The sequence below is a fragment of the Astyanax mexicanus genome, chromosome 4, assembly GCF_023375975.1.
Source record: "Astyanax mexicanus isolate ESR-SI-001 chromosome 4, AstMex3_surface, whole genome shotgun sequence".
Classification (NCBI taxonomy): domain Eukaryota; kingdom Metazoa; phylum Chordata; class Actinopteri; order Characiformes; family Acestrorhamphidae; genus Astyanax; species Astyanax mexicanus.
In genome coordinates, this window is record NC_064411.1 from 52,797,499 (window position 1) to 52,818,557 (window position 21,059).

The 21,059-nt window shown below is 37.7% G+C and overlaps 1 protein-coding gene across 2 annotated transcripts; it reads left to right on the forward strand.

Annotated features, from left to right (window-relative positions):
• Positions 1-1,142: 1,142 nt before the first annotated feature.
• wacb (WW domain containing adaptor with coiled-coil b) lies at positions 1,143-20,662 on the forward strand. Of its 2 annotated transcripts, XM_022678679.2 has the most exons (13): positions 1,143-1,468; positions 1,692-1,725; positions 5,431-5,617; positions 7,500-7,588; positions 9,521-9,636; positions 9,730-9,839; positions 10,752-11,000; positions 12,824-12,946; positions 13,942-14,090; positions 15,525-15,625; positions 16,385-16,550; positions 16,664-16,791; positions 18,603-20,662. In XM_022678679.2, the coding sequence occupies exons 1-13, from the start codon at positions 1,428-1,430 to the stop codon at positions 18,670-18,672; spliced, it is 1,563 nt and encodes a 520-aa protein (XP_022534400.1). In that variant the 5' UTR covers positions 1,143-1,427; the 3' UTR covers positions 18,673-20,662. The 2 variants fall into 2 exon arrangements, with proteins under 2 accessions (XP_022534400.1, XP_022534401.1); XM_022678680.2 differs by lacking the exon at positions 12,824-12,946.
• Positions 20,663-21,059: the final 397 nt, after the last annotated feature.

Genomic DNA, 21,059 nt, shown 5'->3' on the forward strand with positions numbered 1-21,059 from the left:
TAATATACATTTAAAAAACACAGGTTGTTCTGTGATCTATAGAAATATAAGTTACCATGAAAAAAATGGTTACACTGAGTTCACAAAATAAAAATACATACATCATTAAAAAGCACTCATTACGAGTTCAATTAAATGAATATTTTAAGATACTATCTCATTGGAGATAGTAAGTCATTATTTTGAGGTAGTAAGTCATTATTTGATATATTTTCTCATTATTTTCAGATACTATCTCATTACTTTCATATATTCTCTTATTATTTTGACATAGTAAGTCATTATTTTGAGATATTAAGTTATTATTGTGAGATATTATATCATTATTTTGATATAGTAAGTCAATATTTTGAGATACTAATCATTATTTTGAGATACTATCTCATTATTTTGATATATTCTCTTATTATTTTGACATAGTAACTCATTATTTTGAGATATTATATCATTATTTTGATATAGTAAGTCTTTATTTTAAGAAAGTAAGTCAAAATATATATTTGATAAAGATATTATCACATTATTTTGATATATTCTCTGATTATTTTGAGATAGTTAGTTATTTTTGTAAGATATTATATCATTATTTTGATATAGTAAGTCATTATTTTGAGATAAGTCAATATTCTTACTTTTAGACACAATCGCATTATTTGGGATAGCAAGTCAATATTTTCATATACTGTCTCATTATTCTGAGAGTGTAAGTCAATATTTTGAGATACTATCTCATTATTTTGATATACTATTCATTATTTTGATATACTATTCATTATTTTGATATACTATTCATTATTTTCATATACAATTTCATTATTTTGATATGCTATCTTATTATTTTGATATACTATTCATTTTTTATATACTATTTCATTATTTTGATATACTATTTCATTATTTTGATATACTTTATTTTGAGAGTATATTTTCTTTATTTTGAGATTATCTCAAAATAATGAGATTTACTTAAGCAGTTTGCTTAATAATAAGAAAAAAATATATTCTGGATTATTTTATTATTATTTTAGGTGGCGGGAATGGGCTTTAATATCAATGTATAATGTGTGAAATTACTAGTATTGCTAGTATAGGTAAATAAATATAAATAATACCTGTTTAATATTATGTTACAGTATTGCGGGCTGTTTTTAGGGGGCGCCAGCACTCAGAAGAACCCCTGAGGGGATGGACCGGACCGGACCGGCAGCTTTCTGCACCAGAACTGCAAAACCCGAGCCTCTAAACATCCCTGAACTCCTGATAACTTTAGTTAACACCCCGGGGCTTCGGATAAAGCTGTTAGGCGCTGAGTTTACCCCTTTATTTCTGTATCAATCCTGTTTTTACTGAGTTATTATTATTATTGTCAGCTGGTTTTCCTTCCTGAGAGAGTCGGGCGAGCGTCCACATCCGCAGCAGAGGCGTTAATGGTGATGTACGCGCGGAAACAGCCGAGACTCGCTGACGGGTACAGAAAAACAGACTGATTATAACATTTATCAGACGTTTAGGGTCTTGTTTCACATTTGTAGGGGTTTAAAAACGTCTGGGAAACGTCGTTTTAGAGGCAGACGGTCTGAGGCGGCAGCGGCTAGCTGGCTTTGCGTTAGTTAGTTAGCTTAGCATAAGCTAGTTTAGCATTAGCTTAATTTTCATCGTTTTCACTCTTTTCTTTCTGTGTTTCTGTGCAGGTGCAGTGACAGAAGGGATTACCAGTCTTACCAGGTGCGTGTAATCCGGCGCAGACACGATTTATCTGCTAATAAATAAGAATTTATCTGTATTAAACCGGTAGGTGGCTAGTCTTAGCTTAGCTTAGCTTAGCTTAGTTAGCTACGATAATATAGCTAACTAGCTTAACCAGGCCTGTGTGAATTGCCTTGGCAACGTAAGAGCTGTTACAGGCAGTTTAATGCACATTATATTCAAATAAACATTGAAATGTATGTTTATCAACGTATAGAAGTTTATTAATTTAAGGCTAGTTGGTCTATATAACCCTGGTTGTGGTTGTAGTCTGAAACTGTAGGCCTGGAGGAACAGAAATTGTGAGGAACTGAATCTATTAAACGTATTAAAATCTACTAAAGCCAGATTTCTAAACATATTTAACTACAGCCTTGGTGAAAACTTAGTTAGTTAGGTTAGCTGCGTTTCTACTCTTTTATAAAAGACTACAGGATAGATGGCTACAGCTGTCTGTCATCTTGGCTGAAAATATTGCCTCAGACACAAGCATGCATTTGTTTTGGTGATTAAATGGCACCATAAAGTCACGTTTATTAGTGTAAACTATTGCTAGACGCCCTGACAGTACATAGTATAGACGGCTTAAAACGCAGTATATTCATATACATTTAAATTTATGTTTATTAATGTATGTGTGCTAATTTGGAGCTAGTTTGTCTATATAATCCTGGTTGTGGTTGTAGTCTGAAACTGTAGGCCTGTAGGAGCAGAAATTGTGAGGAACTGAATCTATTAAACGTGTTAAACTATATTAAACACAGACTTCTAAACACAGTTAACTATAAAAAATGTAGTTAACTAGGTTAGCTGTGATTCTACTCATTTATAAAAGACTACAGGATAGATGGCTACAGCTGTCTGTCAGCTTGGCAGAAAAGATTGGCATAACTGAATCTATTTAAGCCAGTTTTACCCAGATTTCTAAACAGGTTTAACTACAGCATTGGTTGAACTGTAGTAAGATTAGCTACTTTTTTATTCCTTTATAAAAGACTGCAGAATAGATGACTACAGTTGTCTATTATTGCTAGACGCCCTGACAGTTCATATCCTGCAGGTATCCCTTAATGGGTATAAAATGCATTTCCATAAAGGCTGTACTTAAATATAAATAAAACTAAAGCTAACCAGCATGATTCAGGCCTGTGTAAATTGCCTGGCAACATAGGAGATGGTATAGACAGCTGAGCTTAATACACAGTATATTTACATACAAACTGAAATTATGGATATATATATGTAGCTGTATAAGTGTTTAATGGAGGGATAGTTTGTCTATATAACCTTGGTCATGGTTGTAGTGTAAAACTGCAGGCCTGTAGGAGCACAAATTGTAAGGAACTGAATCTATTAAAGCCAGTTTCACCCAGATTTCTAAACAGGTTTAACTAGAGCATTAGTGGAACTGTTGTTAGGTTAGCTGCTTTTCTACCCCTTTGTAAAATACTGCAGAATAGATGGCTACAGTTGTCTGTTATTACTAGATGCCCTGACAGTTCATATCCTGTAGGGATCCCTTAATAGGTAGAAAATGCATTTCCATAAAAGGCTGTACTTAAATATAAATAAAAAAATCACCAACAACATATTCTAGCTAATCAGCATGATTAAGGCCTGTGTAAATTGCCTGGCAACATAGGAGATTGTATAGACAGTTTAATACCCAGTATATTTACATAAACATTTAAATTATGTAGCTATATAAGTGTTTAATCGAGGGATAGTTTCTCTATATAACCTTGGTCATGGTTGTAGTGTGAAACTGCACAAATTGTAAGGAACTGAATCTATTAAAGCCAGTTTCACCCAGATGTCTAAACAGGTTTAACTACAGCATTGGTGGAACTGTTGTTAGGTTAGCTGCTTTTCTACCCCTTTATAAAATACTGCAGAATATATGGCTACAGCTGTTTGTCAGCTACAGGTGTCCCTTAATACATAGAAAAATGCATTTCCATAAAGGCTGTACCTAAAAATATATATATAAAAAAAAATATCCAGACCAACAACCTAACTTAGCTAACCAGCATGATTCAAGTATCCAAAAGCAGTGTGTAAGACTGGTGGAGGAGGACATGACAAGATGCATAAAAACTGTGATTAAAAACCAGGGTTATTCCACCAAATATTGATTTCTGAACTTAAAAAAAACTTAAAACTTTATGAATATGAACTGGTTTTCTTTGCATTATTTGAGGTCTGAAAGCTCTGCATCTTTTTTGTTATTTCAGCCATATTTTTATTTGGAAATTAGGATAAATGTTGTCCGTAGAATAAAACAACAATGTTCATTTTACTCAAACATAAACCTATAAATAGCAAAATCAGAGAAACTGATTCAGAAACTGAAGTGGTCTTTTAATTTTTTCCAGAGCTGTGTATACACACAGGAGAAATTGTGTGGAACTAAATCTGCTTCACTCAGTTTGTCCATGTTTAAAAACAGCCTGTCTTTAAATACCCATTTCTACCCATTCAGGCTTGTGTGCATTTCTTAGCTTTGTGAAATACATAGTGTACTGAATACCTAAAAAATTCATACTGTGTTTTATGAGCTGCTCCCCCCAAAACAAGCCCAGAATCAGAATTTCAAACTCTGCTGTATTCATTTAACTGATGTCTGGCTTTATAAGTGGCGTATGATGTCTAATAATTTGTTAATTTTACTGTTCATTACGTTACATATCACATTCCACATGTGGATGTTTTGATAATGACGCTAAAACAATATATTACATTGCCCTATATTGTAGTAAAATGTTTATAAGCAGGGCAATTCCCCTTTAATTAAAAACATAATACTTGTTTTTGATGTATTGGTTTGAAGCAGAGGTCACTAATGGGCGGATCGTGGTCCGGACCCAGACGTTGTCCAATGCAGACCTAAACCGATAAACTACTGGGAAAAATTTAATTCCGACAGTCTTCATTTAAAGTGGCGGAACTTTTCTTGTCTATGGTATATGTGCTTTGCAGCGTATACAGTAAACTCACAGACCAATCACGTGTGCTGTAAGATCACCAAACGATCTCCTCTGCCAATCAGATCTATGCAAAATGCAGGAGCGTGGAGCACACACGAGAAGCAGCAGTCGGAGAATTAAGCAAGAAAGAAAAATTCAGATGGTGCGCACCAGAAAAAGAAACTGAAATACTATATTTATAAAACATTCTTACAGTAATAAGATTAAGTAAAATAAAACTATTTTTAAACAAACCTGACATTTCTGCATATATTGTACGATTTGTCAATTATGTATTTATCATGACAGGCAGGCCTAAATGTAATATAAATAAAATAAAATGGAATAAATATAGCATTTTGATTCACATTAATAGACTCAAGTTGAATTATTGAGGGTGTTTCCATTTATCGTATGATGAGGCCATTTAAAACAATGCATATTGTTGAAATATACTGAATAGTATTTAATTTGTTTTGTCTTTCAGTTCTTGATGATCTAAAACACTGACAGAGCTACTATAGGTTTTTACATTATACAGGATATAACATGAATCATAACACAAGGTAAAAATGGCGACGGTCCGAACCATGGCCTGATGAAATTCCTCTAACTGGACCAAAGTAAATTCTAATTAAATACCCCCGGTTTAGAGTATGAGTGTATGCTTTTTCTCTTTATCTCTCTTACCCCTGTTCTATTGTTCTTTTCTCTCCAGTCCTTCCAGTACCAGTCCAAGAGTCACTCAACAAATGACCACCGTCATGAAAAGGTCCACAACTCATCAGACCAAACTCCACCTGCTAAGATGCTGCGCCGATCAGACAGTCCAGAGAGCAAGCAGAGTGATGGAACTGGGCACGGTCATGCACGAGCACTCCACTCACAGCGACCCAAAGAGAGCAGTGAGTTCAGATAAGAACATTATCTTTAAACATTTCTATACATTTCTGTTTCTGGTTCTATGATTCTAAGGCCCAATCCCATTTCTGTTTTGTACCCCTGACCCCTTGTTTTTGACTAATTCTTTCCCTTTGATCAGAAGAATTGGGATAAACCTTCAAGTAGGCCTGTTACAATAATTACATTATCAACTTATCGTTCAATAAATGGAAATGAACTCAATCATTTTAATAATTGTAATATCGTCCATTGTGTTTGCACTTAGGAAATGCACATATATTGTGATTATGCCCCTCGGGATAGGGGCATAGCCACCATGACCCAGTAGTGCAGAAGCACAAATAGACACAGACTCACGAAGTGAATAACCTCAAAATGTACCTCGATTAGGAAAAATGCCTTCCATCAACACCAAAACAATAAAAAAAAAATAATAGTAACGTCCAAGTGTGGCTCTAGTCGCTTAACTTTAGTGTCTTTTAGGTTTGTGTTGCCTCAGCCTCACTTCTCTCGAGTGAAGGCTGATGCAGGGTCTTTATGCTGGTCCAACGAGGGCCAGCTGGGACAGACTGGGGCTGCACGTCATGGTATTGTCTTTTTGGGTGTAAAAGGGTGTGATTCCTTTGTTATGATGCTATGTTATCGATACATTAGTGCCATTTTAATAAATTATCGTGTCAGGTCTACCTTTAAGAACACGATACAGATATATAGGTTATAGCAGTGGATCGTTAAAGTTCAGCAACCTTACTGCTTCTGGTTAACTAGTTAACTTTAGAGCTTTATCGTATGACTTCAAAAAAGGGTCTGCTGGTGTGCCGCAAATATTATTGTCTATTTCTTTTTCTTTTTAATTTTTTTAATTCCACCTTAAATGCTGCAGCCTCTGCCATCTGTTGCATCATTTAAGGTGGAACAGGAAAGTTAGCTAGTTAGCTAGCTACTTACTGAGATGAACCATTGGAGATTTATTTATGCTTGTTATGAGGAAAATGGCAATGAAAAATTGAAACTACACATTTAAGCTATAGTTATTTAGTGGTTATTGTAATTTGTAACAAGGAAAATATTTAAATTTGTGGGTTTCTGTGGTCGTTTGTGCCAGGGCCATCTTGCACGTGATTTTCATAGCCCTCTGTTAGGAGTGAGCCTCTGAAAAATCTCTGTTTTTGGAAGTGGAATTGGGTCCAAGTCTCTCCATTATATGTTAGTCATTACAACAATTTATTAATCAAAATAAATATATAATTAAATTTTGTTTATAAATTATTATTGTTAGGTGCATCCCTAATCTCCAAAATGCCAATTTTACAGGATAAAAAAACACTGTAAGCCACTGTAAAAACATTTTATTCAAAGTATTTTTGGAGCATTTCTATTGGTCTGTTTTTATTGTAAAATTTTATAGAATGTCTTAATCTTTTTTTTGTGCAAATCTACAGACAAACAGAGAAATGGTTGGGATAGTATTGATTGGTTAGAGATGCTAATGAGGATAATCAATCTTTATTTAATATTTTCAAAGCAAATTAGCGCAGCTCTGAAAGTGCCCCTGATTACACCATGGCCACTATAAAGAAACATGTCCTGACAGTCCCGTGTTCTTTGGTCAGTGGAAAAAGTCAGAAAGTTTGGCTTTTTGGTGTTGTATCTCATTTGTCCAAATCAGTAGGTCACTGGAAAAAGAGACTCACAGCGTCGTGAGGCCACTGTTTCCACGGTCTTAGCTGCTGCACTCCTCTCCATGCTAGTCTATAAAACAGTGGTGCAGCATGTAAAACATTCATATTAAAATGTGATTCATTATATTAGACATTTACACTAACGTGCTTCATACGTGCCAAAGAGGTTGTGTTTTTTTTATTTTGCGTTTTTGTTCTTTAGGCACCAGCTGCTCTCCACAAGAGAACTCACTCAATCATGCCTATCACAGTGCCAACTCTCACTCCGTCCCCAACAAATGTTCTGAAATGGTAAGCATCCTTTTACCTGTTCATATGACATATTGAAGGCTTGAAATGGGGAACTGAACATGTAGCTTCAGTTATCTATGCGGTTTGGTGTAGTTGGCAGCATGTGATACTTTAGATACATGCAAATTCCTCTTCTTTGGGTAGAATTCTTTATTTTGACTACTAAATTTTAGGACTGTGTGATATTGAATCTTAACAAATACAGGAATTTTCATCTGAATATATAGGAATTTTTGCCTGAAGTCAATCAATCATCCAACATGTCATAGTATTAATAATAATGCAATCTGTGTATCACTGACCAGACAACCTTGGGTATATATAGTATTAATTAATATTATAATAGCATTTTTCTTCGTATGCAGCAAAAAAATCTAATGGAAATTTGCATTGTGTGTGAATCATGTCAAAACTCCAGATAAACTTTTTTCACAACTATCCCAGAACTGTCCAAAAGCTTTAGGTCAGCTGTCCCTAACTTAAAATTGTCTTTTTGTGTTTTATATATATTTATTTATATTTATTATACATTTGAAGTCTGTCTACATCTGCTCACCTTCAGAGCGCAGTTCTGCCATTCAGTTTTACCGTTTACTGTTGCCGCTTTTGTAGTTCCACAGTTGACTGACATGGTGATTGACCGACCACAGTTGTTTTTAGTAGGAGCCTTTTCCTGTTAGTGCCACATTGAGCCTCCTCTTCTTGTGGCATTATAATCAGCAAGCTGACTGGCTGTATATTTTTAAATGCTGGACTATCTGTAAACAAACTTTATTGTAAGCAATAGGAAAACTCCTATATACAGTTAATTTTTAACTAATAGCCAGGCTCTTCAGAAACTGCTTTCTTAAGCATTAAAGTTGGGTTTCACTCTTTCACATTGTATCAGCTTAATTTGTGTAAATATTTAATGCAATTTAAACAAGAAGCTCAGTCTGTATTTTATTTCTGTTGAGTATCGTATATATTTTTTTTAAAGGTGTTCCAGATTATAAGGCGCATTATACATAGATGTCTATTTTCTAGTCTATTTGCATAGATAGGGCACACTGGATTATAAGGTGCATTATGCCACACTAGGAAGGAACAGAGGTCCTTGTTTTCCTTTTAATTCAGCAGATCTTACCGCTGAGTGGCGCTAAAAGCTAGCTCTTTTGCCTTTCAGAGGTGAATATTATCAGCTAGCACTTAGTGAGGTTAGTGGGTAATGCTAATGCTGCTCCAGCAGTGCTAGCTGGGGTTAGCAGCAGGCTACAGGCCGATAATACTCATCTCTGAATGGGCAAAAAGAGCTTGCACTTAGTGCGGTTAGCGGCTAATGCTAATACTAAAAATGTACTAAAACTCCTTTATAATGCTGTACCTCTGCAGAGTGGCTTTACTTCTCTTTACAACCTGATCAGTAAAATTCATACATAAGGCGCTCTGTTGATTTTTGGGAAAATTAAAGGATTTTAGGTACGCCTTATAGTGCGAAAAATGGTATTATGTACTTTTTTTGAAGCACTAAGAGCCAGAGAATCCTAAATGATAGGCAGTGGCTTTAGATTGACTTTTTATTTTGGGTTGATACAGAAATTTCTTGGGTTTCAGGGCTTCAGGGATTTGGTTTCTTTCTAAATGTGTCTTATACATTTTCATCTCTGGTTCGGTGTGTTATCTTTTCCGTTTCTGTTCACACATTTTGTGTCATGGTGCATTATGGTTTTATGAAGCATCGGTTGTTTTATTAGCGTTAAGTTACTTATGTTGGACTGGTTTGCTGAATTAACAGAATTTGATATACGTGAGATTGTACTTATTTGTAGTTCTTTCTGGGCATGCAGCCACTGACTAGACAGCATCGTTCTTTCCTTTTCTTGTTGCGTAATATTAAATCATTAAATTCTCTGTTCTTAAATTTACGTGCTTTTATTCTTGTTCCCGTTTCAGCCCCGCGAGCCAGCTGATGACTGGTCTGAGCACATCAGCTCTTCAGGGAAGAAGTACTACTACAACTGCAGGACGGAGGTGTCTCAGTGGGAGAAGCCCAAGGAGTGGCTGGAGAAGTGAGCTTTGTGTTTGCTGAGGTTAATTCCAGCACAAAAACTCACAAAACGTCTACATTTTGGCTAACCTATGCCTTTTCTCTCTGTTTGTAGGGAACAGCGACAGAAGGAAGCGTCTAAAGCTGTTGTGGTCAACAGTTTCCCCAAAGACAGAGACTATAGACAAGAGGCCATGCAGGCTGCCAGTGCCATCAGTAGTATAAGTAAGTATTAACTGTATTATATAAGAAGAAAAAACTTTAGACTTAAAGGCTGTAATAGTGTTAAACCAGAACGTTTTATACTTTAGATTTTTCTAAATAGCACATTTATCTTTGAGGACAGATCTGCACACTCTTGGTCTCCTGGAATAGTTTTCTCAGCATCTTGAAGGAAGGAGTTCCTGGAGGTGCTGAACAATAGTTGCTGCTTTTCCTTCACGGTTTAAAATTTATAGCAAGATTTGTTGAGGTGTTTCTATGGTACAGTGGTTGGTTACTAAGGTGGCTCTTATCTGGGGTGCTCGGGTGCAACAGAGGGAACTTTTGCTCCTTTTTTTTTTTGTTTCTTGGGGCAGTCCTGATGAGAGCCAGTTTCATCACATTGTGTTTTAACACGATAAACTTGCAGACTACATTCCGATATACTCCCTTCTGAATAGTGAAAGTGCTATCGCTAACTGCGGTTAGCGGCTAATGCTTATACTCCTCCAGCAGTGCTAGCCGGGGTTAGCAGCAGGCTACAGCCCAATAATACTTACCACTGAACGACGAACCAGCTAGCGAATACTGCAGTTAGCGGCTAATGCTAATATTGCTCCAGTCTCCAGTCTTGGTGCTGGAGAACTAAAATGAAACTCCTGTATAACACTGTACTTCAGCGGAGTGGCTTTACTGCTCCTTAATACCCGACTGGTAGATTTTGTACATAAGGCACACTGCCAATCAAAGCATTTTAAGTGCGTCCTATAGTGCGAAAAATATGGTAATGCATTCTTTTGACCAAAATAATTATACAGATATCTTGCAAAAGGTTATTTTAAGCAGAACTAATGGTTTTGTCCATATATTGTCAGTGTTTCTGTATGTGAAGAAAGAATAAGTCATTTATTTCTTGTTTTTCCGGTTTATCTTTAGAGCCAACTGCTTCTGACAAGCCATCATCACATCCCAGCTTCTCCCAGGCCTCCTCCTGCGCTTCTAGTGGCCTGCATGCCTCAGGCGCTTCCACTTCATCCACTACTTCTGCCACAGTGTCCCCAGCTCTGCAGTCCCACGCCTCCACTCTGCTCCAAGACCCAGCTCTCCTCAGACAGCTGCTCCCTGCTCTACAGGCCACCCTGCAGATCAACAATTCCAACGTAGACATGGCCAAAATCAACGAGGGTGAGCGCTTATTACTGCAGCTTCTGCGTTTCTAAGGGGTTGTCTGCATAACTTAAGCACGATACAGGGTTGTCAAACTCTGTAAAAATGTTTACATAGATAGGGCCCTTTTTCACCCTGCACAAGATGCATTGTGATGCTCATTGCTTTATTACACCCCTCCAACTGTCTATTTTCATGCTTTCCGCCTGCATTTTTTAAAAAGCATAAATATATATATACACTGATAGGCGTGGTGATTTGGAAATTGCCATTTTGCTATCTTGGCAACAGAAAACACAAGTAAACCTCTGACTGAATACAACCTAGACAACAATCAACCATCAGACGTTTATTGCTATCTTAACACAGGCGCTCAGTGCCCCTACATCCTAATGGTCCCCTGCAGATACAACATTGTGGAGCTTATAGTGGAAACACGACAAAAAAAAAACAGCTGCTTATCCAGTTGTAAAACTCCAGTATATCGAACATAATGCAGTTTTGTGTGGTTAGTGGTGTTTGTTAGCTCTGCTACTCACTGTACGGGCTGACGGATGTGCTTTTTTTAAGAGCAGTAATATCCAGTTAGTGGTAGGGCTGCAACGATTAGTCGATATAATCGACAATGTTGATTTATAAAAATTGGTCGACTCCAAATGTTCATTGTCGACTAATTGTTAATTTGCAGCACTCAACTTGGCAACAGATTACACATTTCATTACTAAATATCAGCACTTTCCACATTTAAAGTGCAATGTTCTGGACATTTAAAGGGCATTTAAATCCCTTGTTCAGCTGTTTCTATTGATGTGAAGTGAAGACAGAGAAAGAAGCTAGAAAAAGTAGCCGTACCCACATCAAACAGAGATGGAGGGCATGGCAGGAATAGATAGAGATAGATAGATAGATACTTTATTGATCCCAGAGGGGAAATTCTAGATAATTGTTTACTTATTGATTCATCTGAAAAATAATCGCCAGATTATTATTATTATTAGATTAGTCGTCTACCAAAATAATCATTAGTTGCAGCTAGGGGTGTGCCATATCGTATTGTACACGATAATATCGTCATATATATATATATTTTTTTGGCAAAAGAACAATTTACACTGATCTCATTTCCCATTATATATCTACTAGAGATATCTGTCCAGTATTATTTATTTTACTTTAATCCTGGATATATGGAGATATTTGAAGTGCATTATTATTATTAGTAATATCATGACATTCTGGATCACTGACTTCTGTTATAAGTCTGATAGAATTCTTTTATTTTTTAGTATATCAGTTAGGGGTGTACCGTATCATATTGTATGCAGTAAAAAAATGTAATTTTCATTTTGTTGCAGCAGTGTATTTATTTATTTTTAATCTTTTTTTTAAATTCAGTGTTCTATCATATCGCCAAGAGTATCGTTATCGTGAAAATACCATGAAATATCGTGATATTATTTTAGGGCCATATTGCCCACCCCTAGTTGCAGCTCTAGTTAGTGGGGTTCTTTACAAAAAAAACAGGAACAGTAGCTTCTGTTGGCTAGTGACTCCTGAATATTAAATTATTAGTTCTGAATAAGAGAACTAATGAGAGAAATGTCGATATCAGTACATAACTGATCAGTATTTTCGTCTCTACTTAAACATTTTTTCCTTCTTCTCACTTAGTTTGTGATGTTAGGTGGTCAGATCTCAGTTGGAGACTCTAAGTTCAATGAGTTTGCAGTTTGTAACCCACTGTATTTCTCTGTTTAATGGCTTTCAGTGTGTAATCCTGCTTTGACTCTGTGTTTGTCTCTCTGTTTCTTTCTCTCTGTTTGTTTCCCTCTCTCCCAAGTCCTCACAGCCGCTGTCACCCAAGCTTCCTTACAGTCTATGCTTCATAAAATTCTCACTGCTGGACCGTCTGCTTTCAACATCACTACTCTGCTTTCCCAAGCTGCTCAGTTGTCCACACAAGGTACGCCCACAGTTCTAGTCACTCTGGACATGCATTTAACCTGCAGCATTGTTATCTATACCATGTGTTGATGTATAACTCTAGTAAACAGCTGTAAACACATTCATCTTTATCTAACCTATCTAATTAATCACATCTCATGTGTCTGCTGATGTTTGTCAGTGAAAAAGATTTACTGTTCCTTAAATGTGTTGAGAAATTACTCTTGCATTTGCTTACACTAGTGCATCTAAAAAAAAAAGAATATCATTAAAAAGTAAGTTAATTTCAGTAATTTAGTTCAGAATGTGAAACTCATATATTATATAGATGTATTACACACAAAGTCATCTATTTTAAGCCTTTATTTCTTTTATTTTTGATGATTTTGGCTTTCAGCCAATGAAAACCCAAAAAATGTAATGTTATATAAGACCAATTGGTACTTTTGGCAGTGTGGGCAGTGTACCCAATCCTGCTGGAAAATGAAATCTGCATCTCCATAAAAGTTGTCAGTAGCAGAGGAAAGCTTGAAGTGCTGTAAGATTTTTTTTTTCACTGCACTGAACAGTTGACCAACACCAGCAGATGACCTCTATTGACTACAGTGTTTTAACTTAATTATTATTTTTTTTTTTAATGATGTTTTATAGATATCACGCACAAATGCACTGGGATTGCTAATATTCTTTTTTGTTATATATATAAAAGCCTTACCTGTATTATAATAAATATTTATGTATTTTCAAATGAACTGCATACAAATAACTTCAGATGTTTATTCTATTAATATTATTGTGGTAATATTTCAAATTATGATCATTCCTATGTAGTACATTAATAATGTGGTTTAAGTCACAACTTGTATATTTTAGTATAATATTGTAAAGTTTTTGCTCATTTCTGATGTTAAGGTCTGACCAAATATGGCTGGAAACACCTGGTTAAAAAAATATAATTGTAAAATACAATTATTTATTTATCTTTTTATATATAGTTCTGTTTGTTACCCACAGCTCAACAATCCGGCCAGTCTCCTATGTCCGAAACACCGGATGCAACGTCGCCCAGATCTTACGTGTCTCCCAGGGTCAGCACACCTCAGACCAACGCAGTCACCCTGAAGCCCCTCCACAATGCTGGATCTCTACCTGCTCAGCCAAAAGTAAAAAAAAAAACACTACTGTTATTTAATTATTTTTAACTTAAAGGTCCTTATCTGTGTAGAGTTTCCATATTAGCAATGTTAACATGTTCGCCCTCTAGCAATGGGGTCTTGGGTTCAAGTCCCTATCTGGTTGGAATTAACATCTCCCAGCACTGGAGTGTTGGGTTTAGGTCCCTGTCTGGGTGCAGTTTCCATGTTAGCAATGTTAGTACATTCACCACCTATCACTAAAATATTGGGTTCAAGTCCCTATCTAGGTGGAGTTTTTTCATATTAGCAATGTTGGCACGTTTGTCTTTCATTACTGGGCTCTTAGGTTCAAGTCACTATCTGGGTGGAGTTTTCATGTTAGCATGTCCGTCTCTCATAACTGGGGTCTTGGGTTCAAGCCCCTATCAGGTTGAAGTGTCCCTGTTAGAACATTCTCCTCCCATCACTGGGGTATTGGGTTCAAGTTGCTATCTGGGTAGAGTTTACATATTGGTAATGTTAGCATGTTCGTCTCCCAGCGCTGGGGTCTCTGGTTTAAGTCTCTGTCTGGTTGGAGTTTCAATGTTAATGTTAGCACGCTCGCCTACCAGCACTGGGGTCTTGGGATCAAGTCCCTATCTGGTTGGAGTTTCCCTGTTATCACGTTCACCTCCCGTCATTGGGATCTTGGGTTCAAGTCCCTGTGTGGGTGGAGTTTACATATTGGCAATGTTAGCATGTTTGTCTCTCACTGTTGGGGTGTTGGGTTCAAGTCCCTATCTGGGTTGAGTTTCCATGTTAGCACATTTACCTCCCATCATTGGGGTATTGGGTTCTAATCTGGGTGTCTGTCTAGGTTAAATTTCCACGTTAGCAATGTTAGCCAGTTTGTCTCTCAGTTTTTTGGATCTTGGGTTCAAGCCTCTATCCATATGAGCATGTTTGTATCCCAACGCTGGGGTCTTGGGTTCAAGTCCCTATCTGTGTGGAGTTCCATGTTAGCAATATTAGCAAGTTCGCCTTCCAGCAATGGGATCTTGGGTTCAAGTCCATATCTGGTTGGAATTAAAATGTTAGCACATTCACCTCGCAGCAGTGGGATATTGGGTTCAAGCCTCTATCTTGGTGGAGTTTCCATGTTTTTCGTCCAGGAACTCCGGTTTCCTCCCACAGTCCAAAAACATGGAAATCAGGATTAAGTGGATACTGTAAATTGCCCTGATGATTGTGTGGGGAACTTTTTAAAGTGTCCTTGGGTGTCTAGAACAGTGCTATGCAAGTGTGACAATTGACATTTTAATGAAACTTTTAAAATATGATAATTGTCATTGTTTTTCAGTGATCTTATTTTGCTTTCTAAAGTCTGCAGGTAGCTTGATTCTGTGTCAACTGCCACAAATCATTATCATGCTTTATTGGTTTGTTTCATACTGAAACAAAGAAGGATGTTTCTTCTTTCAGGTTAGCGAGTCGATAATGAAATCGGGTTCAGTTCTCCAGCACTCCTCTGGCAGTTTGGACAAAGGTTCTGAAGTTGAAGACCCACGGCTTCAAAGGCAAAAGTAAGGCTTGATGGAGGATTACCAATATCTAAAGAAAACAAATGTGTGCGACCAGCCATAACATTTAAAACCACCTTTGAGTTTTGCGCTCACTGTCCATTTAAACAGCTCCACTGATCATATTCAGGTGCATCTCAAAAAATGTAAATATCATTTGAAAAGTTACTTTATTTCAGTAATTGTTGATTATTTTGGCTTACAACCAATGAAAACCCAAAAATCAGTGTCTCAGAAAATTAGAATATTATGTAAGACCAATCGGTACTTTTGGCAGTGTGGGCAGTGTGCCAAGTCCTGCTTGAAAATGAAATCTGCATCTCAGTGCTGTTTTGTTTTCCCGGAAAATATTACAGCACTTCATCCTTCCCTCTGCTGACTATTTATGTAGATGTGGATTTCATTTTCCAGCAGGACTTGGCACACTGCCCACACTTCCAAAAGTGGCCCTATGTAATATTCTAATTTTCTGAGACATGGATTTTTGGGTTTTCATTGAACTGTAATCAAGTATCCTTTTAATGATATTCTAATTTTTTGAGATTCAGCTGTAGGATCATCTGTATGATCTTAGAGGTCTACAATCTGTAATTATTATAGAACTACAAACTGTATTATATATGATCATCATCAGACTGTGTTGTAGTATTGTAGAACTGTGGCTCCATCTGCTGGTTAAATGTGTAACTGCTGTTAATGTTACTGTTTTTTAAAATAAAGTATTTACTTATACAAATTATTCTGTATCACTTTTCCTTACAGTAGTCAAGGACCCCCATCTGCAGGGCCCAACGGCTGCCTGGTGACCAATATAGGAAACCCCCCCACATGCCCTCCAACCACCTTCACTCCTTCTCTAGCATTGCACTTCAATGAGAATCTCATCAGACATGTTCAGAGCTGGCCTACAGATCACATAGAAAAGCAGGTCAGACACTGTCGTGTTTGCTTTTTGTTTTTCTGTTTCTCTGTTATACTTGAATTTTGTTGCGAGGTCATGAGAAAAATGCTCACATCTATTCTCTGTCTTCTGTAACTCAGGCTTCAAGATCACGAGAGGAGGTCCACAACATGGGTAGCATGAACATGTCCGAGATCTGCACAGAGCTGAAGAAGCTGCGTTCCTTAGTTCGAGTGTGTGAAATACAAGCTACACTCAGAGAGCAAAGGTAACATTTTTCTAAACAGTTACTCAGCCTGTTACAATTAGTTACCGTTTTTTCGGACTATAAGGCACACCGGATTGTAAGGCGCACTGTTACTAAAGGTCTATTTTCGTACACAAGGTGCACTGGATTATAAGACGCATTTTATGCAATACTAGTAACTAGTAGTAGGAACAGGGGTGTCATCATGATTTTATAACTCAGCTAAGCTAAGTAAACAAAACTGTAATTCTTAAAAAGGAAAAAATTCAAACGAGTGCTGGCTTAGTTAGTAACCAGTAAGTTCAGTAACCTAGCTGCTGGGAGATGATGCAGAAATTAATTATTATTGTCCTTTTCTTAAATCCTCTGTGATGGGAGCTAACATTTAGCTTTTATTTTATTTTATTTTGTTTTATTTCTCTCTTCCACCTTAAATGCTGCAGCACCTGCCGTCTGCTGCACCATTTAAGGTGTAACAGGAAAGTTAGCTAGGTAGCTAGCTACTAAGACCAACTACTAGCTATTTTTTTATGCTTGTTATGAAGAATTTGGCCATAAAACATTGAAACTACACTTTAAACTATGGTAATAAAGTGCTAATCGTCACTTTTAACAAGAAAAGTATTCACTTTTGTGGGTTTTGTTTGGTCGCTTGTGCTGCAATCTTACCAGGGATTCTCATGATCCTCAGTTTGAAGTGTGCATCTGAAAAATCTCTGTATGAAGGGATAAGTCCTAACCCTTGGCGTGCACACGCAAAACAGAGGGGTAGGGGTAAGTGGTAGGGCAAAGGGGTGAAATGGGCTTGGGCCTAAATTTCCACAGCACTGAATTATGCAGATGATCGTGGTCCTAAGGTTCATGTGTTTGGTACATTGTATATATTTGGTCCGCTTATTTTTTGTTTTCACACTGCAGTTTAGAGAGTGCACCAAAGACCTTTGTGTGATACTCCTACATCCTTTCATCATCACTTACGTATCCATGCGTTTTCCTTAACTTGACGCTGATTGGTTTTAGAAGGACATGCGTCTGACGTTGGCGTGATGATAATTCAGCGGGACGTTCATTCGCCGGGAAGACTTTCCAGGATAAGGATAAAATGAATGAACAGATTCATTTCGTCTCCATAGTAGTGCTGCTGCTATTGTGGTTTTTATACCAGCAGCAGCTTCAGGCACAGTACTGTAAATTAGTTCAAATTCACCAAACGAACGTGCTCGTCCTGAAGCCGCTGTATCCACGGCTCATTTTTCCTGCTTTTCTGGTTATTTTGAGAGGGTACTGACTGCAGCCTGCAGGAAGGTGGAGTTGGACATCCAGTGCGTTCAGCTCCGCCCACTTTGTTAGCGCCATGTCTTAGCTCCACCTCTGAACGGAAGTAAACAATGTACAGGGCGGTTAGCGGACTTTAAATATAATGTGCCTCGTCGTCCGGCTTAAATACTGTGGACGCGCTGGACGTCCAACTCCGCCTTCCTGCAGGCTGCAGTCAGAAGTAGTTGGTTATTTTTCTTCTTCTGCTGCCGTTGCTGAGGAACGCTGCTCAGCTTCCTGTAATTGGTCCGAAAGTTTGAACCATCCAGAAAAGCACTTTCACACTGCAGGCGAACCGGACCATGGTTCAGAAGATCTCTCTTGGTCGGACCAAAATCTTGTCCTTTGGTCCTGACCGTGGTTCGCGGCCCCTTTCACACCTGCTACTTTGGTTCGGACCAAACGAGGCAGGTGTGAAAGCACCCTTAAACACTGGAATTGGTTTGAACAGTTGTACAGTAACTATTGATTTGCTTTTTTCGTTATTCTAATCTATTCTTATCTTCTCTCCACAGGGTACTCTTCTTAAGACAACAGATCAAGGAACTAGAGAAGCTAAAGAACCAGAACTCCTTCATGGTCTGAGAAGCTGCGATGTCAGTTTTTCCCCTTCAGAAGGAGGAGCCCAGCAGCTGGCTGCCGTTTCTCTGCTCCTGGTCTGAATGCTCTCTCTCTCTCTCTCTCTCTCGAGATGGTGTGGACCTTCAGGCTGGACAGTCTCCTCCTAACAGGACTGGGCTCTTTCTCCCAGGCAGAGGAGCCAATAAAAAAAAAAAAAGCTAAACAAGGGTCACGCTGTCTCTGCTACCTAAAAGCCCTGAGACCGTAGATTTGTTCCAGTATCCTTGATGTACATACACTTTACACTCTCTATCATACAAGCAGTTACCATTCATACTACTTCTTCTTCTTCTTCATAAACATCAGCATCAACACTGACTGATTAATAAATAGGGCATGCGGTACAGTTTACGGCCGAGGGAGGAAGGTGTGGAGGTCTGAAGGTCTGGAGCGGGTATTGGTTGGTTTGATTAACTCAAGCTGTGAATGAATCGACTGACGAGACGTTGGTCAGGTTGGTCAGGACTTGGTTTGAGAAGCTTAAGAGGGTTGAGAAGCTCTGAGAGCCCTGAAGGCCCTGAGGGACGTGTTGATTCACTATAATAGAAGGTTCTGTCACTTCGGCTTCACTCACAAGCTATAGGATTCATATAGGATTTACCAACAGTCTCTCGACTCTCGATTTCGCAAAGAAGTCTTCGGTGTGCGTTTGTAGTGGAGGAATAGACGAGCTGTCTCGCTCTTACATAAGCGTTAAAAGATTGATTTGATATTGGATCAGAAAGGAAAGGGATCCTGGCTGTCTGCTTTCTGACCATGCTAAAAAAAAAAAAAAAAAAGCCTTTTCTGTGGCCACTTCATACGGTTATGATGTGTGAACAGTACTTCATTATTTTTCCTGCCATCTACCGTTTTTTTACTTTCACTTTTTTTGGGCTCAACAGCTCCAATGGTCACCTAAACACGTGTGCGCACAGGTTTTCATTCCTTAAATAAAAAATAATACACTCCAGAAAGATAAAGGTGCTTCGGATGGTTCCTTGAGGGATGCCATTAAACCCCAGGTCTTTAAATATGGACTTTAAAATGTGCAGGGAGCAGTATAACTGAGAAAGTGTAGAGTCGAGTGTTTTTGGGTACCATACAGTGGAAATGCATCCTTTGCATATGTGTATTTACATTGGTGTGGATGTTGAACAGTACCTCCACTAGAGGGCAGTTCACAGCCAAAAGTCTTTTTACAACCAGCTGAACAATGAGGATGTGCAGGAGGTTGTGAATAATGCACAAACTTACTTCCAAAAGATGAATAAAATAGAGGCAGTAACTTTTTTTAAACATCTTTAGCTTGTGTTTTTGGCTAAAATGCTCAAAAAATTCTATATCCATAAGCTTTCAGAGGATGCTCACAAATAAATACAGCTGAAAAGAATACAGCAGAGGACAAACTGAAGACTCCATTAAATCGTCAATCTGTATCTATACTACAGACTACAGTTGACCATAACTGAGCCTTCATTCCAGACAGTGTCCAAAAAAATAAATAGTCCTTCTCTTATGGCATCTCTTAAAAAACCATTTGTCCCCTTTTGAAGCACCTTTTATTAGTAATGATGGTTCTACAGTCTCAGATCTTCTGTCTCCAGAGGCGTAACGAGTGAATGCCCTGTACTCTGACCAACGCCACCCAGCTGGGACGATACGTGGTCGCTAGAGGTTTTAAAATACGATCCTTTCACTTCATTTGCACTAACAGCCTTCATTATTAACTGTCCTTTTTCTTTGTTCGTCTTCTATCTTCTTGTCGTTCTGCAGACAGCTTTAGAGGTTGTAAGTACTTGATGAGGTTGTGCTATACCTCGCTGTGCCTCCGCTGAGGAGTTTTGTCATCTGAAAGAAGGACTGCGTAACGATGCTCCGGCCTGGAGCGCAGTCTGAGCAGAACGGACTTGGAGCAGTGTCTAGCTTTGTATATTTCTTAAAGAATATATGAATTAAAAAAAGATATCTACTATTTGATGTTTCACTGTTTCTTCTTTGGTGGGTAATGCATTATACAGCTGTTTGCTTTCATATCTAAAAGTCGTGAGACTAGGAACAGGTATTGTGGTACTATGTCCTTTTTAAATATGATAAACACCTCACTGAGCTGTGGGATACGTGTCTGGGGTCCTATACTGAATGTGGATGTGATTTCCTTGAGGTTCCTTAAGAATTTTGGCTGAACATGTGAGCATAGTCAGTGTGAAATTGCTAGATAATAAATAATCATGTTAAAGAAAACATCCCCAGCCAAAATAAGTGATATTGAAAATGTAGAATCTTTAAAAAACGCATCTTATAAATGATAATTTATTAAATTATATAAAGGGTTTTAATAAATTCTAAAACTTTAGAAATTATAGACTGTT

What these genes read in the sequence shown, in the direction of transcription:
- wacb (XM_022678679.2), top strand. Translation starts at nt 1,428, where the DNA reads ATGGTGATGTACGCGCGGAAACAGCCGAGACTCGCTGACGG. An exon ending in CTCTACCTGCTCAGCCAAAA is followed by an intron (nt 14,091 to 15,524) that starts GTAAAAAAAAAA and finishes TTCTTCTTTCAG; the next exon opens with GTTAGCGAGTCGATAATGAA. An exon ending in CAGATCACATAGAAAAGCAG is followed by an intron (nt 16,551 to 16,663) that starts GTCAGACACTGT and finishes TCTGTAACTCAG; the next exon opens with GCTTCAAGATCACGAGAGGA.